This window comes from Anabas testudineus, chromosome 1 (assembly GCF_900324465.2).
Source record: "Anabas testudineus chromosome 1, fAnaTes1.2, whole genome shotgun sequence".
Lineage (NCBI taxonomy): Eukaryota > Metazoa > Chordata > Actinopteri > Anabantiformes > Anabantidae > Anabas > Anabas testudineus.
In genome coordinates this window covers 591,771-608,318 of record NC_046610.1, presented here as the reverse complement: position 1 = coordinate 608,318, position 16,548 = coordinate 591,771, and the positions used below count along the sequence as shown (strand labels likewise).

Here is a 16,548-nt window from a genome sequence, read left to right as displayed (position 1 = left end):
AGTTGAGCGGTGACTCTAAATTGCCCACAGGGGTGAATGATTGATGATGATTGAACCTGGTGCAGTTCACCCGACTCTCTTTCAGTGGCTGAAATATTCAAGTGGTCCAGACCTGCTGAACGAGTCAGTTCCACATTATTGTTGTGTACAGATAAAGTTGGTGTGATCTTTTCTGCCATTTCTCTTTAATCTTTTTGCACTGCTCCTGCTTCTTCTCTCCTGACATTCATTCAGCTCCGTCTGTTGACTGTTAGTGAATATTACTGATACTTTTATCTTTTATCTTTATCTCTCAAGTTCACTGAAAGTTATTGGGGTTCATCATTTTATGTAAGATTACATGAAGTCACTAACAATTCTTGCTTTAAACTTCCTCCTATGAATTGGACTACAGCAGGTCTTTAGTTTACTAGTTCAGTTTTTATATAACCCGACTTGTGTGTTGTTATGATAATCATATATTATGATAATGATGATCTGCTTATGGTGAAATCTCTATGTCTGTGCCAAATAAACTGCATTTTAGCATGATTCTGTGTTTCGTGTGTCACATTTTGAAGGGGAAAGGCTTCATTGATCTAACTGGTTTTCAGAGTTTTCAGATCAGAAATGTCCCTCTTCTTTAAAAATGGAGAAAATAATACAATCTAAGATCAAATCTGCATGTGGAGGGCAGCTCTTTACCTTTTTACATGTTTATTTAGTTCATTTCAGTCCAGCTTCACACATGATCAAATAAAACCAAAGTACTTCTTCTGTGTCTTACAGGTTTAAAGGAGCTCAAGAGTCACCATGAGCCAAGCAGGGACCTCTTCGCTTTTCTCCCCCAATCAGCTGTTTGTCTTGCTGATCGTAATCTTAGTTGAACTTCCATATGCAGCAGCAGGAGCATCTACTGTGACTCTCAATTCAAACATCACATTTAGCAACCAAACCAAATGTAGTGGGAGTACTGATTGCGTAGAGGGCGTGATCCTGCCTGTGTGGAAGCCACATAACCCGGCCTTCACTGACCGCCTCGCCAGAGCCACCATTTACTTTGTGGGGTTGGCATATATGTTTCTGGGTGTCTCCATCATCGCTGACCGCTTTATGGCATCCATTGAGGTCATCACCTCCCAAGAGAGACAGATCACCATTAAGAAACCAAACGGTGAGAAGCTCACCACAACCGTGCGCATCTGGAACGAGACGGTCTCCAATCTGACTCTAATGGCTCTCGGTTCCTCGGCCCCAGAAATTCTCCTTTCAGTCGTTGAGGTGTGCGGCCACAACTTTGATGCCGGAGAGCTTGGGCCTAACACCATCGTAGGAAGTGCTGCCTTCAACATGTTTGTCATTATTGGTCTTTGTGTGTCTGTGATCCCTGAAGGAGAGACCAGAAAGGTGAAGCACCTGCGTGTGTTCTTTGTCACCGCCGCCTGGAGCGTCTTTGCATACACCTGGCTGTACCTGATCCTGGCTGTGTTCTCTCCAGGTGTGGTTGAGATTTGGGAGGGGCTTCTTACACTCTTATTCTTTCCCATTTGTGTTGGCTTTGCTTATGTGGCTGACCGCAGACTTCTTTTCTACAAATATATGTACAAACGATACAGAGCAGGGAAGCAGAAAAGAGTGATCATCGAAACCGAGGGAGAACCGGAGCTTCCCTCAAAGGTCGACATTGAAATGGATGGCAAAATGCTCAACTCTCATGGAGAGGAGTTCCTGGATGGAGAGGCTGTTTTTGATATGAAGGAAATAGATGAGGAAGAGTCCCGCAAAGAGGTAGCCAGGATACTGAAGGAGCTGAAACAGAAGTATCCAGAGAAGGAAATGGAGCAGTTGATGGAGCTGGCTAATTATCAAGTTTTAAACCAGCAACAGAAGAGTCGAGCGTTCTACCGCTGTCAAGCAACCAGGATCATGACAGGAGCAGGGAACATCCTAAAGAAGCACGCCGCTGACCAAGCCAAAAGAGCCACTCAGCACGATATCTGCTCTGAGGTTTCAGTGAACGATTTTTCCTCCAAGGTTTTCTTCGATCCTGGTACCTACCAGTGTCTGGAGAACTGTGGCAGCGTGGCGCTGAACGTGGTGCGTCGTGGTGGGGATTTAATGAACACGGTGTCAGTGGATTACCGGACTGAAGATGGCACTGCAAATGCCGGCTCAGACTACCAGTTCACTGAAGGAACTATTGTGTTCAAACCAGGTGAGACCGAAAAGGAAATCCGCATTGACATTATTGATGATGACATTTTTGAGGAAGATGAACATTTTTTGGTTCACCTGAGCAACGTGAAGGTCTCAGAGGACGCTGACTCAGAGAAGCACGAAGAAAACCATGTTGACACCCTCGCAGGTTTAGGTCTGCCATGCACTGCCACTGTCACCATCTTTGATGACGACCACGCTGGAATCTTTATGTTTGAGGAGCCGGTGGTGACAGTGAGTGAGAGCGTGGGCGTGATGGAGGTGAAGGTGATCCGAACCTCAGGAGCTCGCGGCGTTGTAATGGTGCCGTACAAGACCATAGAGGGGACAGCTAAAGGAGGTGGAGAGGACTTTGAGGACACACATGGAGTCCTGGAATTCGAGAACGACGAAATCTTGTAAGTACTTATTGTCTTACACATCTCCAGTAATGAATGATGAGGAAGTAGTGAAAATGCATATGATCATGTGACTTGGTCTTACTTCATCATCAATGATCTGTTGAGATTCTAAGTAAAGGGTTATATTCTTGTAGATGAGTCCACCTGCAGTGCACTGTCAGGTAAAGAAACAACAACAGTCAGACAATAAACAGACAGACTGTGCTTGTACTGGGTTGGTCAGTCAGGACTGATACGTAAGCTTATTTTGCACCATCAAAACGTTTTAAAATGGTTTTCTCCTACCGTACCTGTACATGTGTTTGTCTACCTCATCTCCTGAGCTTTGCTCTCTGTTGTGACTGACTGACAGAACACCACTTTACAGAAACGGTCCTATTTGACATAAACGCACACTTTCTGTCTGCCAGTTCCTCCATCTCCAACAGATTAATCAACCTACAAACATGGTCAAATCTGATCAGGTGTTTGATTTGGTGGTTGATCAATAAGTATTTTCTTTACCACAGCACACAGGGTTCTATTTATTGTGGAGCAGAACACCTGCACACCTGTTCCTTTTCCTGGTCCATCTCTGCCTGGTCATGTGACTGCTAACCTCAGGTTTACATACCTCCTGTAGCTCTTTATAGACTCTTTCCATGTCTGTGGGCAGCAAGAATGCAATGACAACACATTTATTTCCAGAGCATAAACACGGCCCCTGGCTGTAAAGGAAGAAGATGACATCTTGAAATGGAAAAGGCGCCACGCTTATTTCCGTTTATTAATGAGGACGCTGCCCTACATTTACACAGAATGAGCTGCCTTATATAGACCGATCAACGTAGCAGCTGGACACCTGTTAGTGGAGCAGACAATATTCTGTGTTGATGCTCATGTGTTAATATTGTGCAATCAATGTAAATTTAAAAGCAGTGACTAGAATAGTGGGTGTGTGACCGTCCTTTCAGACAGCAGGACGGAGCCTGCAGTCAATGTGAGGAGGCAGAGGCACCATCTGCTGCTCCAACACACATGAAACTGAACCATGGTCTCTGAGGCTCCTCTCAGTCAGAATAGGAACACAGAAGCTCATCAGACACAGTGGTGCCTTTTTACATTTCTAAACTAGTTTCTTATAAAAATATTTTTAAAAGCTTGAGTTAGAATCAGGGTCCGGCTTATTAGGTTTCAGTCTATGGTGTTCAGTAGATTTAAAAACTAAAAACAGACATTTGGTGTTGATGATGAACATGACAAACACTATAGCATGCTAAGGTTCAAAATCATCAATCGTTTTAGCCAAGTGTGCAGCACCACGGCAGAGTCATCATCCAGAGGACAGTAAAGAAACCACAAGGGCCTCAGCTCCACTAGCAGCTGTGGGAGGCTGCATCACACACCGTCAGACCCACGAAGCAGGGGGAACAGATCTAGTTTAGGGGGCTTACTAGATCAGGCTGATTTCAGACTAAGAGTCTGAATATCTCCACCTCTGCACTCAGATTTATTCTTTGGGTTTATTCAAATTGTGACAACATTAGTATTGACAGAATAAAAAGGTGGAGCCCACCTCTTTAACTTGTGGTTAGTGTGCATCTCCTCCTCGTTTCCGTCTCCCACCTTAACTTAGACCATCTTTGTTGTGGGGATTTCCAGCTCAGTGTTTCAGATGTCTTTTGTCGTGCTCTTAGTCCAAACTGGCGCAGCTCCTGGTGTGTTGGGCAGATAAACATCATGCAGCTCTCTTCCTTTTTAGGGCAGCTTGTGTTGAGCAGCAGCAGGATCCTGCTCATTGTCTCAACATCAGCCCATAAAGCAGACAGATGACTGCAGCCTGTTCTGTCCAAGTCAACAACCACGGAGGTCGCTGCTGGCTGCCTGCAACGTGTCCAAACCCAACATGCGCTTTATCTCAACTTCTGTCTGTTCCTCCACAGAAAACTGATCAGACTCTTGTAAAACTGCAGAGATAAACAGCAGTCGGACTGTCGCATTTTCCCCACAGCTCCACTAATCAGTGTTTTTATATCGACAGTAAATCAAATGATTTAGGGTTCTAGTAAAATGGTAGCTGGCATTTGAGAACTCACAGAACTGTCAGCCTCCTACTTTAACCTGGTTCATTCTGTGCGTTTGGGAGAGAAAACGTCTTTGCAGAACAACGAAGCATTTAGACAACATGCGGTGGCCTTCAACCCCAGAGACAAATCCTCCAAACCATCAATCTGCTGAAATTAAAAAAACATGCAAATGGATGAAGGCAAAGTTCTGTTTCCACGCCGCTGGCACACTGGCTCTGTCCAATGAGGTCTTGTAGCCTGCAGCTCACTGAGGCCTCCAACACTCGAAGGCAGGAAATAAAAAACGGTGTCGTCAGGTTTCAACAGTGACTTAAGATCTGGACTGGAAGGAAACGGCTACATTCACACTTTTCTTCATATCAGATCTCGTCCACTCTCATACGTGACCTTTGATCTGTTTAAATCGGACCTGTGGTCAGAACGGTCCGATCAGAATTCATGTTGGTCAAGAACAAACAGGCATTTGCCAGGTTTAGTAGAACAAAGAGTACATTTCAACCAATGAAATTTGCACATCCATTTTTTCCAGGAAATGTCTTTGATGTCATTTTATTCACTTGTTTCTGTTGCGTCACCACGTCTCAGACATTTCTTCCTGCAATGTTTCTTTCTTTGTTTCTGTTTCAGTAAAACTATTCAGATCAATATAATTGATGATGAGGAATATGAGAAAAACAAGAACTTCTTCCTAGAGATCGGAGAGCCTCAGCTGCTGGAGATGAGTGAGAGGAAAGGTGGGGGAGTCCCCTTCCTGTGCTGTGACCCTGACTCCATTACTAATAAACTTTGACCTCTGTGAAACTAAACTCACCTAGAAGCCTCAAAGGGAAAAAACGTAGATTCAACTGTTAACGATAATTATACTTTATTGTCAAAGTCACAATGAATGTAGCACATTCTGAATGATTCACTGAAGCTAAGGACAAAACAACTCTTATTGAGTCAATGGGGTAAAACAGTGAAATATGAATGTGCAGACATGAAACACGCTGATATGATTCAGTGTGAGTTCCACATTATCTCTAGTGAGAAATGGATGTCACCATCACAGTAACGTGGTGATACTGTAGTTGTACAATGTAAACACACAGATGTCATGTGCATAAACTAATAACACACAGACAACTATCATTTTTTATATCTTTATTAAACACACTCCTTTTAAATATTCAAAGTGCTGATGGAAAAAAGTAGGTGAATCTTTGAATTTAGTAACTGGTAGAGCATCATTTGGGAGCAGACAACAATAGCTGTGCTTTAGAAAATCCAGGAGGAACTCTGGACCATGGATCCTCACAGAATATGTTTAGGACATCTAGTGGGAACATCCCTCGAGGTCACTCACTGTGACTTTAGCATAAAGCTATGCATGGCATTAAAGGGAGTTTAGGGAGCGTACCAACATAAGACATCACCCCAATGGAATGAGCATCATTCTGTGATGAAGAATTTTCCCATATGTGCTGGTCTGATCCTCGACTACAGCTATAGGAAAATTGTTGTAGGTTTTTGCTGCCAGAGAAGGTTCAACTAGTTATTACACTTATTTTTTAAACACCACTTGAATGAATGTTTGATGGTTGTGCTTAATAAGGACATGATGCGTGCGTTTGTGTGTCATTAGCTTAAGCACAATGTGCTGCTCCATGAACGTAGGTGATAAGATGAAACCATCAGATTTCTTTCATTGTGACTTTGACCTCAGTTTGATCCCTACAGGCTTGATGAGGTGAGTTCCTCCCCTTGTTTCTATGGTGACACAACAGTGACTAAGACAACATAACCTCTACAAGTGTGTTTGAATGTGTGTCGCTGAACCAATGCATGAACCCTGACCCCTGCTCCTACTGTTGTCTGTACTCTTTCTGCAGGAAGACCATAGCTGTTAGAATAATTGACCATGAGGAGTACGATAAACAGGCCAGCTTCTACATAGAGCTGCAGGAGCCATATTGGAACAGGAGGAGATGGACAGGTGTGAAGTGGCAGCTTGACCTCTAATGGTTTTGACCTTTGCTTTATCTACGTCGCAGAGCTCTTTGCCTTTTTTGTTCAGTAAACTCTCACTGCTGTTGCTCTGCTGCCTCCTCCTTCACAATTCCATCAGCTGAACATAGTATTAGTTACTAGCAGGGGGATTTTTGAACGATTGGTTTTGGCTGCTGAACACTGGTTCAAACAGGTTAAGACAAGTAAGTAAGTAATGTTGATAAGTAAGAACAAGTCACTAAAGGTCCCAACAAGAGTGGTCTTGACCAGTTAGGACTGTTTCAGGTCAGTGTAGATTTGTTGACTGGGTCAGGTTAGGATTGATTAAACAGGAAGTGGTGGCCTGGTAAACGAATGCTGAAACAGGTTTGGAAATGTTGGAGCCATTTGGGAACAGTGAAGACCACCTGGGGCATGTTGGTCTTTAAAGGTCTATATATTAACAGGTTGGACTGCCTGGCAATGGTTAGGACAGGATAGGAGTGGGTAGGAGGCCTTAGGACTGGACAGACATACTGTATTTACAGACTGGGGTCATCTTGGTATGTTTAGAAATGTTCTGACAGATTTTAATATGTTGTGACTGGGTGGCACATATTAAACAGGTAAGAAAAGGTCAGAGTACATTACACAAGTCTGAGGAAATGCTTTGTCGTCCGGGTTATGATATTACAATCCAAAAAGGTTCTTCAATTTGAAGAGAATGCCAGTGAGTTCTAGGTATTCCCACCTCTTTGGAGAAATTCACACTAAAGTTATATAACTTATATACCTTATTATTATCTTATACTATCTATAAGAAGATAAGAAATGAAACACCTTCAAGTACCTTAATCTAGTTCAATCCCACCAAAGAGCACTTCTGGGACACTTCTGACAGGTTTGACAGGGGCTGTACTTCAAACTTTAGGACAGGTTAGAACTATTCTGTACAGGTAAGGACTAGTTCGTTCTCATTGAAACTAGTTACAATTGATACGGACGTAGTTGAGCCATGACATGGTTGGTTAGGCAAGTCAGAATAATTTGGTAAGGGCTAATTAGACCAGGTGTTTTGTTCTGTCCTCTGCAGACTGTTTAACCCTGTCATATTAAACCTGCCCGTGTCTATATTTGTGTCACAGAATGTTGTTTGAATTAAATACTAAACTTCGTACTAGACTGAAAGTATAAAGTATTTATGGGGTTTTGATGAGTCTTATTCCAACCATATGAGGTTACAAGAGGCTAAATTAAACTTGTCCAGCTGCTATAAGTGAACTGAAACTCAGTTTTGTTCTCTTTTTTTTCTTGTTTTTGTCTCTCTGATGTCTTTTATTTGTCTGTTTCTCCTCTTCAGCTGTTTTGCTTCAGGAAGTTGGTAAGCTGCTCGAATCCTTCTGCTTTCTGTCCTGCTGACTGTTGTCATTCCATTATTGTCATTTTGAGGATTGTTGTATTCAGTAAATACCAACAACACGTTTTGATTAAGTTTCATATGTTCTCTCTTTTAGGTGGCTTTGTAAGAACAGGTAGGTGAACTCAATGTCTGTACACAATCTATCTGCTTTTAAGTAATATGGGAATATTTACTGTTGCACCTGAGCTAATTTATGCTTTTTGTATGACTTCCTAATAGACAAACAGCTATATGGTAAGACACCTCAGTGGTGTAGTGGTTTGCTTTAAAGTGTTTAGACACTTAAAGCAACAGTGTGTATGATATAACAGATATGCAGCACTTGAATGTCACAGTATAAACTCGTGTAATTCTCAAATATAAAAAGTTTTTTCAGTGCAGTGTCTGCAAGTGAAGTATCCCAAACATTACTTTATTCCTACTTCTTCAGCCAAAAACTACTAACCGAAGTGACTGTCAGAGAAAAACAGAAGAAAATATTTCACTAGATTTCAAACTAACACAAATAAGATTCTCTCCTTCTGGCATAAAGCACATATGAAATGCCAAGGACATCTGGAAACACAGAGTTTACATAAACCTGACCTTCAGTAGAACAGTGTGAAACGATTCATATTAAGAACATCACAGTCCACAGAAATGTAGGTTTTTAATGGAAACATATATATCCTCAGCTGTGTTGCCATCATTGAAAAAGGTTTCTAATGAGTTCTCCTTTTAAGATAATACTTTTATGATCCAACACTGAGCCATGAACACAGAACCAAGAAGAGCCACAGATGAAAAAATAACAGGACAGAGAGGGGTACTGCTCGGGGAGTTGAGACGGATTGTTCAGAGTAATAGCACATGACAACTAGCATGAAGAGTGCCAGACAGACAGTACTGCACGTGAGCGTTGAGCATACAGACGTGAATATAGCAATGAAAACAAAAATGTATATATGAGAGATTATGGGCTCTGCAGTGAACTGTGGCTGAGTGCTATACAGGTGTAACTTGCACAGAGGTTACAGAGTCTGATCGCAGTTGGAGTGGATGTCCTGTATGACCTAAATGAATAAAATTACATTAGCATATTGGAAGACAGTATTAATGTCTGCTGATGATAAAAGTTGTTTAAAGCTACTTAGGTCTTTTACAATATTAACGTCTACATTTTATTTCTGATCAATCTGATGTTATCCAATCTGATTTGTTTGTTTGTTTATTTTTTCAAAAACATGGTTGTTTCTATGCGACTCCAAATTCTTTATTGGTAAGTGTACAATAAACTGTAAGTGTAATAACTACACTGACTATCAGAATTAAAGTGGCGGTTTAGCTAGTGTTGAGTAATTTATCAAAGCAGTTTGTTCATTAATCCATTATTTATTGCTCATTGCCCACCAGTTTTCCAACAGAGGTTCTTAGTGTGTTGCTACTGTAAAATGTATTGTATTACTTATTACTCACAGCTTATAAAAAGGTGTTGAACTTGTTGTTTGACTGCATGCATCAATACTTCACAGCCAACACTGCTGATCTCACTGATCTTGTCATGTCGTCATTCATTTCTCTTCACCAACTTGACCCATGACTTCCTCCACTGCCGAGGCTGATGGGAAGTCCTCTGCTGTGAGGTCTTGTCACAATGAGCATGCTCCATTTTCCAACCTGAGACTGATTCTTAGAGTTTCAAAATTCTTCTTGGTCACAGCAACATTTTCCTCTACAGCCTCATGAAGGGATGTGAAGAGACAGTAGCTCATTACACTATAATGTTAATTCAATTACACATACTATCACTATCATGCTGCTTATTTGAGTTCGCGGCAGCTTCATCACAACATGACACCCGACTTTTGAATGAAGTCACCTTTACTGTGATTTTGACAGTCATCTGGTTTCAGTAGAATTGGTTTCTGTTCACCTGTTCAGGCAAAGACATCTACAGGAAGGTCCAGGGACGAGACCACACTGCCCCATTTGCCACCATCAATATGAATGGTACTTTCATCATCTTTCTAACTTTCCATCCATCTATGTAGATTTTCAGTCATCTCTCCAGTCATTGGTTAACAGTTCACCCATCTTTCATCTGTGCATTTATCTATTTGTGTTTCCATCCTTAAGTTCTACTCTTCCAACCATTCCTGAGTCAGTTTGTTCATCCATCCACCAATCAGTGTTTCCAATAGTCCAACCATATAGAACTCGGTCCTGTCATCCAATCATCCATCCTTCTGCGTATCTCATTTATCCATCATTCATCTTTTCATCTGAGTGTCCACCAATACAGTTTATCTTCTTATCTTCAGTTCATCTAGTTGTTCATCCCTCTATCATTCTATCTATTAGAAACCATCCAACCATTTTTTCTATCCAGTCCCTCCAGTGAACATTTTTCCATCTGTCCAGTTTCTTTTGCCTTTCTCAATACCTGTGTGACCCACCATGAAACCCTCTCTCTCTAGAGGAGGGGGGCGAGGAGATTTTGACCAAGAGGGAGGAGGAGGAGCGGCGGATCGCAGAGATGGGCAGACCAATGCTGGGCGAACATGTCAAACTGGAGGTTATCATAGAGGAGTCATATGAGTTCAAGGTGGGATCAGTTTGTCACAATAATTATTATTATTACTAATAATAATAATAATAATAATAATATATAAACTTTGGGTTCACAGGATGAATAGACAATTTCGTAGTTACTAAACGTATTCAGCATTCCTGCCCCTCAGATTGACACCACACTAAAATGTGATCTGATTTTCATCCAGGTCAAGAGTATTAACAAATATAAAGAGCCTAAAATAAAAAACACAAATCAAAATTCTGATCTTTCATATCTTTATTAGGAACAACCTTAAAAACCTCACAGTGATCCACTCCATAAGGCTGATTTTATTTTTCTGAAGTCATTCTGTTGTGTTTTGGGTCATTGTCCTGTAGCATCACCAACTTCTAGAGTTTCTGTTGACGTACAGACACTCTCACATTATGTTGAAGAATTTCAGTATAAATTTCAGTATAAAATTCATTTTCCCCCAATCACTGCAGGCTGGCCAGGCCCTGATGCAGAAAAGCAGGCCCAAATCATTATGGTTCCTCTACCGTACTTTATAATTGGGATTATGTTTTCTTGGTGCTATGCAGTGACCTTTTTACACCAGATGTAGTGCTGTGTGTTCTTTCCAAATGGTTCAATATTTTATAGTTTCGTCAGTCCACTAAACATTTTGCCAGTACTGCTGTGGAGTGTTAAAGTGTTCTTTGACTAACTTCAGTCGTGCAGCAATCTTCTTTTTAGTGAGCAGCAGCTTCCTTCGTGGTGTCCTGCCATAGACACACTGCTTGTTCAATGTTTTACCTTTTGTTTCTTTACCTCATTGATGAGTGTTTGTTGTGCTCTTGGGGTCATTTTGATTGGCCATCCACTTCTTGTTAGAGTAGCCGACTGTGGACAAATCACTTTGTAACCCTTTCCAGCTTCATGTAAATGAACAATTCTAGATCGTAGATTATCTGAAAGCTCCTTTTGGCGAGACATTTCTTTTGTGGAGCAAACTCAAAAGGTTTGAGTGGTTTTTGTCAGTCGAAGTACCTCTAGTCCACACCTTTTTCTTAACTTATGCTAACACCTGACTTCAATTAGCTTTTGGTTGTTCTCAATAAAGACCTGAATTTTTTTTTGTTTGTTGTTATTTTAGGCACATATGTGTTAATATTCTTGACATAGATGAAGAACAGATCACATTTTATGACAAATTAATGCAGAAAACCATGAAATTCCCACTGTAGATTGTAAATAAAATTTTGTACCGCTTCTAGTCATTATACTAAGCTAAACTGCAGATTTTGGTTTCATATATCTTATATAATTTACATATGTGACTTCTATCTATCTATCTTAATATTTAAGTCTCAAAAAACATTTTAGACATTTCAGAAACTTTTTCTTTATATCAATACTTTTTACTTTAGATAATTTAGACGTGCTACTGCTAACCCCTTTTTTCTACTTGCAGGTTGAATTCTAATAATATTGATTTCTTAAACATGGTTAATACTGTCAAATTTAATTTAGGCTCAAAGCTTCAGAGTTTACATTGTGGAAGAAAATAGGCGTTTCACAGAAATATCACCCAAGTAACAACCGTAAATGTACAGGATGAGCACAGGCTTGTTTACTTAGTGGTGAAGAGACTACATTTAAAAAAATAAAGTAAGAGCAAATTATGGCTGCAAGAAAAAAGTTACATGAAATGCATAAAAGGCATTTTATTCTGAAGTGAATACGGCTGAAGACTGCTCTAGGGAGCTTTTTTTGGGTCGGTCAATATACTCAACACCAGTTCCACCACCTAATCGCACTCACAGTAAACAGGAAAGTCTCTCACGTGTCCCGGTGCCTCAAACCAGGGACCTCACTCGGGGTGATGAACCTCCTCAGTGCATCTGGAAAATTATTATAACTAAATAAAAACTGAAAAAATATTAAATATACATTTTAGAACAGGCAGCATATGAAATGAAAGCAAAATAATGTCATTAAAGAAACAATAATCACAAAAAAACTGCAAAAACAGCAAGTTGATTAGAAGTTATCTCTTAAACATTTTTAGCAGCCGTCGGCCCACCACCCAAGACCAGAGAATGACTTGAGTTACAACTGGGTTCCTCTTAAGAATCTCATGGCGCACCTAAACAGTCTTCACAACTAGCAGACACACCAAATGTAACGTCTTACTACCAAGACACTATTCTCTAACCCACTCACCTATGAAGCAGGAAAAAGAGGCCTACAACCAGAGCACATGGCAGGAGCCAGCAGCAGCAACAGGAGGGTTTCTTCTTCTTCTTTCCTTTTATTGGCAGACAGTCAAAACATGTGCATACTGCCACCTACTGTGTTGGAGTGGGTGGAGTCAGTGCATAAAATCAGATTTCCAACTGGTAAAAAGAATGTCCTATTTCTTTGTTCCAATCTATTCACCTCCTTCTGATTGTCCTCATTCCTCAGTATTGACCCAATCATTTCAAACTCCATTCCTGCCCTATTAGTTTTAGTGTCGCCCTTTTGAGCAATTCCTGCCTCTTGAACATAACTTTTGATTCAAAGTTATGTTTCCTGTCTTTCAGAGCACTGTGGATAAACTCATCAAGAAGACTAACCTGGCACTGCTAATTGGGACAAACAGCTGGAGAGAGCAGTTTGTGGAAGCCATCACAGTCAACTCTGGTACAAAAACAAGTCATGGGAGCTAAGCTCAAGTCTTTCTTACATTTACATTTAGTCATTTAGCAGACGCTTCTATCCAAAGTGACTTACAAGGGTAGTCTCTAGACCCAGTCTCCCACATGGGAGGTGGTGATGTTACCACTACACTAACCAGCCGCACGTCTTACGTACTTTCGTACGTACGCTGGTACTTTCTGTTGTGTTGTGCTAGTACAGCTAAGGACATGTTAGGGGTAGCAAAGAACACAGGATCCTTTTTGGTTGCCTTTTACAGGATTAAAGTCTGACATCTTTGGAGAATGAATCCACAGTGACTCCCTTCTCTTCTTCCCTCTACTCTTCAGGTGATGATGATGATGAATGTGGTGAGGAGAAGCTTCCCTCCTGTTTTGACTATGTCATGCATTTTCTAACCATCTTCTGGAAGCTTCTGTTTGCCTTCGTGCCTCCCACTGACTACTGGAATGGCTGGGCCTGCTTTGTCGTCTCCATCCTCGTTATCGGCCTCCTGACAGCGGTGATTGGTGACCTGGCATCACACTTCGGTTGCACCGTTGGTCTCAAAGACTCTGTCACCGCTGTGGTGTTTGTGGCTTTGGGCACTTCTGTACCAGGTCTGATGCCAAGCTACTACTACTACTTCCTTTTGGAGTCTTTGAAAAGCAATCCACTAATTTAGCAGATAGTGTTGTTGGAAGCAGCTTTACAGTATACATGTGCATATGAATGTGTATGTGTGTTGTATGTGAGTGACGTGTTTGCCAACACATGTCCCTTGAACAGTCTCAATGGATCAGCAGTTCCCAAATCTGGTCCTCAAGTTTCACTGCCTTGCTTGTTTTCTGCTTATTCCAACCCTAAACTCTGCTGTTTACCTGGATCAGATGCGAGAATAGTTGGAAAACAAGCAGGACAGCAGGCCTTAAGGGCCAAGTTTGGAACCCCTGGGCTATTATTGACACTGATGGATGACAAAATTGACGCAAAGTGTGTAGGAAGTATGTTTTGAGCTTCCTGAAAGGTTTATTAGAATGTGTGTCTACATAATGTATAAGACTGTCCAACGTAAAGAATGTAAACATACAGTATGTCTTTAGAACTGCTGTAAATCCCCATGAGTGTCTGGTGATACTATAGTGGGTGCTAATAGCCATTACAGCTAACGGCACAGGAATATAGATGCAGGGAATCACGATAAACTCGTGACTCAGCCATATTTCTACTTATGTTCAATGTCTTCTTGCTAAATTATATATTTACCTTCCTTTTGACTCAGAGATAAGTAAAAACATTATTTAGGTCAATTTCTGGATACTCTCAGTGTTAAACTACACCAGTTCTATTTAAAGCAAATGAATACAGCATATTAAAAGTAAGGTTGCAGCAGGTATGTGAATCTCAAACATCTCATCCTCTTTCTACTTTCTTTCTCCATCAGACACATTTGCGAGTAAGGTGGCAGCCATTCAGGACCAATATGCTGACGCCTCCATTGGCAACGTGACTGGAAGTAACGCTGTCAACGTCTTCCTGGGTATTGGCGTGGCCTGGTCCATCGCTGCCGTATACCATTACTCCAAGGGCCAGGAGTTCAAAGTCGACCCGGGCACACTGGCCTTCTCAGTCACACTCTTCACCATCTTTGCCTTCATCTGTATCGCTGTTCTCATTTACCGCCGCCGACCTGAGATTGGTGGGGAACTCGGTGGACCACGAGTCCCAAAGATCCTCACCACCTCTTTGTTCTTCAGCCTGTGGTTGATGTACATCATCTTCTCCTCGCTGGAGGCCTACTGCCATGTAAAAGGCTTCTAAGAATTATACTGTACTTCGGATCAAGTAGTTCAACGGGTTTATGATGAACAGTTCTGATAGAATAGTTCCTGTATTTAGACAGGTTCCTATAATTTCTGTTATTTCTCTAAAGGTGGTAACGGATTCCTGACTGTTGGTTCTTAACAACATCTAACTTCATGGCAGGTCTCTGAAATGTTGATTGAACTCCTATATTCTGATCGTTTTCATGTTGTTAGGGTATAATAGGTGCCTGAAGGATTCCACGAGTTCTTAATGCAAATGTTCTAATCCTTTGTCGTATCTTATTTGTCTGGAGCGTTTCATTTAACTTCAAAGGGTTCTGCTAGGTTCTGATAGCTTCCTGAACATTTTGACTGGTTCCTTTAATTTCTGATTATTCTAAGAGTTTGGATACATGTCTAAAAAACAGCTTCCTGTCAAAGTGTGATGATTTAAACAGGTTTTGTTCTGTGTCTTGTCAATGGATTCCTAAAGGTTCTCATGAATATGTTAAGTTTCTATTTTGACAAGTATCTACTATAATTGTACAGTTCTTTTGAGGTTTTAAGGGTTATATTCATAGAGATTCTTAGTTCTGTTCAGTGCTCTGGTGTCCATATTGGACTGTTGGAGACCTCCAAGATTTACCGTCCTCATCATCGCATACCTCCCAAACATTTAAAGACATCTACCTGTGTTATCAATCCTCCTGCTGTACCTTTAATTTATGTATAACATAAACCAGTTGTATTTTGTCCATTTTGAGCCACAACCACTATAGTGTGTGTGTCTCACAAGCAGCTGGTGCTGTAGGCTTCTGAAAATCTGCAGGACTTTTGATGTCAAAGACGACTGCAGCAGTAGTGTTGCATGTGCACGAATATCTGCACTGAGTTAGAGATAGTGTGTAGTAACTTTTCAGAAATCAAAGAAGAGCAGCAAAAGATAACTCTGATTTGGTGTTAAAGCCATACAGACCACAAACCCTGTGAAACAGATGCTCTCTGCTGCAGCAGTGAACTCGAGTGTATGATTGTGTGTGAGCGATACGTAATGATACGTATCCTCAAAGTTCACTCAGAAGAAGAGACGATCCATGATGTTCTGTGATGTGACTGGTGATTTGGAAACTGCCCTGTGATGTAAACAAGACAAGTTTCTTTTTATCGGTTACGGGATGCAGCATTTATTAAAGTATAGTAGGTGATGTCACCTTTTGTCCTGAATGTATATAAATTATTCTGCTCTCTGATTGGTCCAAACTGATCGCTGACTGAGCCTTAGTCACATTTTTTTCTTAATGTGATTTGATAAAAATGATAAACTGAACAAAACTAAGTTTCTTATGGAGCATGTTGAGATACTTCAGTTATGAACACACTTCTCTGATATAGCATCATTTTGTCTATTGTGGAGAAACATCTCCACACCTAAGTCATCAGGCCATAAAACAGTAAAACAGCAAGTTTGTAGTTTTCT

The 16,548-nt window shown here is 41.0% G+C and overlaps 1 protein-coding gene across 19 annotated transcripts; it reads left to right on the top strand.

The window, feature by feature from the left end:
* The first annotated feature begins 792 nt into the window (after positions 1-792).
* Positions 793-16,534, top strand: LOC113161604 (sodium/calcium exchanger 1-like). 19 transcript variants are annotated; one of them, XM_026359299.1, is made up of 10 exons: positions 793-2,594; positions 5,291-5,397; positions 7,992-8,012; positions 8,146-8,163; positions 8,271-8,285; positions 9,972-10,040; positions 10,508-10,635; positions 13,173-13,272; positions 13,617-13,886; positions 14,711-16,534. In XM_026359299.1, exons 1-10 carry the CDS (start codon positions 793-795, stop codon positions 15,085-15,087), a joined length of 2,907 nt encoding a protein of 968 aa, XP_026215084.1. In that variant the 3' UTR covers positions 15,088-16,534. The 19 variants fall into 19 exon arrangements, with proteins under 19 accessions (XP_026215084.1, XP_026215083.1, XP_026215085.1 ...); XM_026359300.1 differs by lacking the exon at positions 8,271-8,285 and adding an exon at positions 8,927-8,933 and having other exon boundaries at positions 1,042-2,594; positions 8,146-8,167; positions 9,947-10,040; XM_026359302.1 differs by lacking the exon at positions 8,271-8,285 and adding an exon at positions 8,846-8,865 and having other exon boundaries at positions 1,042-2,594; positions 8,146-8,167; positions 9,969-10,040.
* Positions 16,535-16,548: the final 14 nt, after the last annotated feature.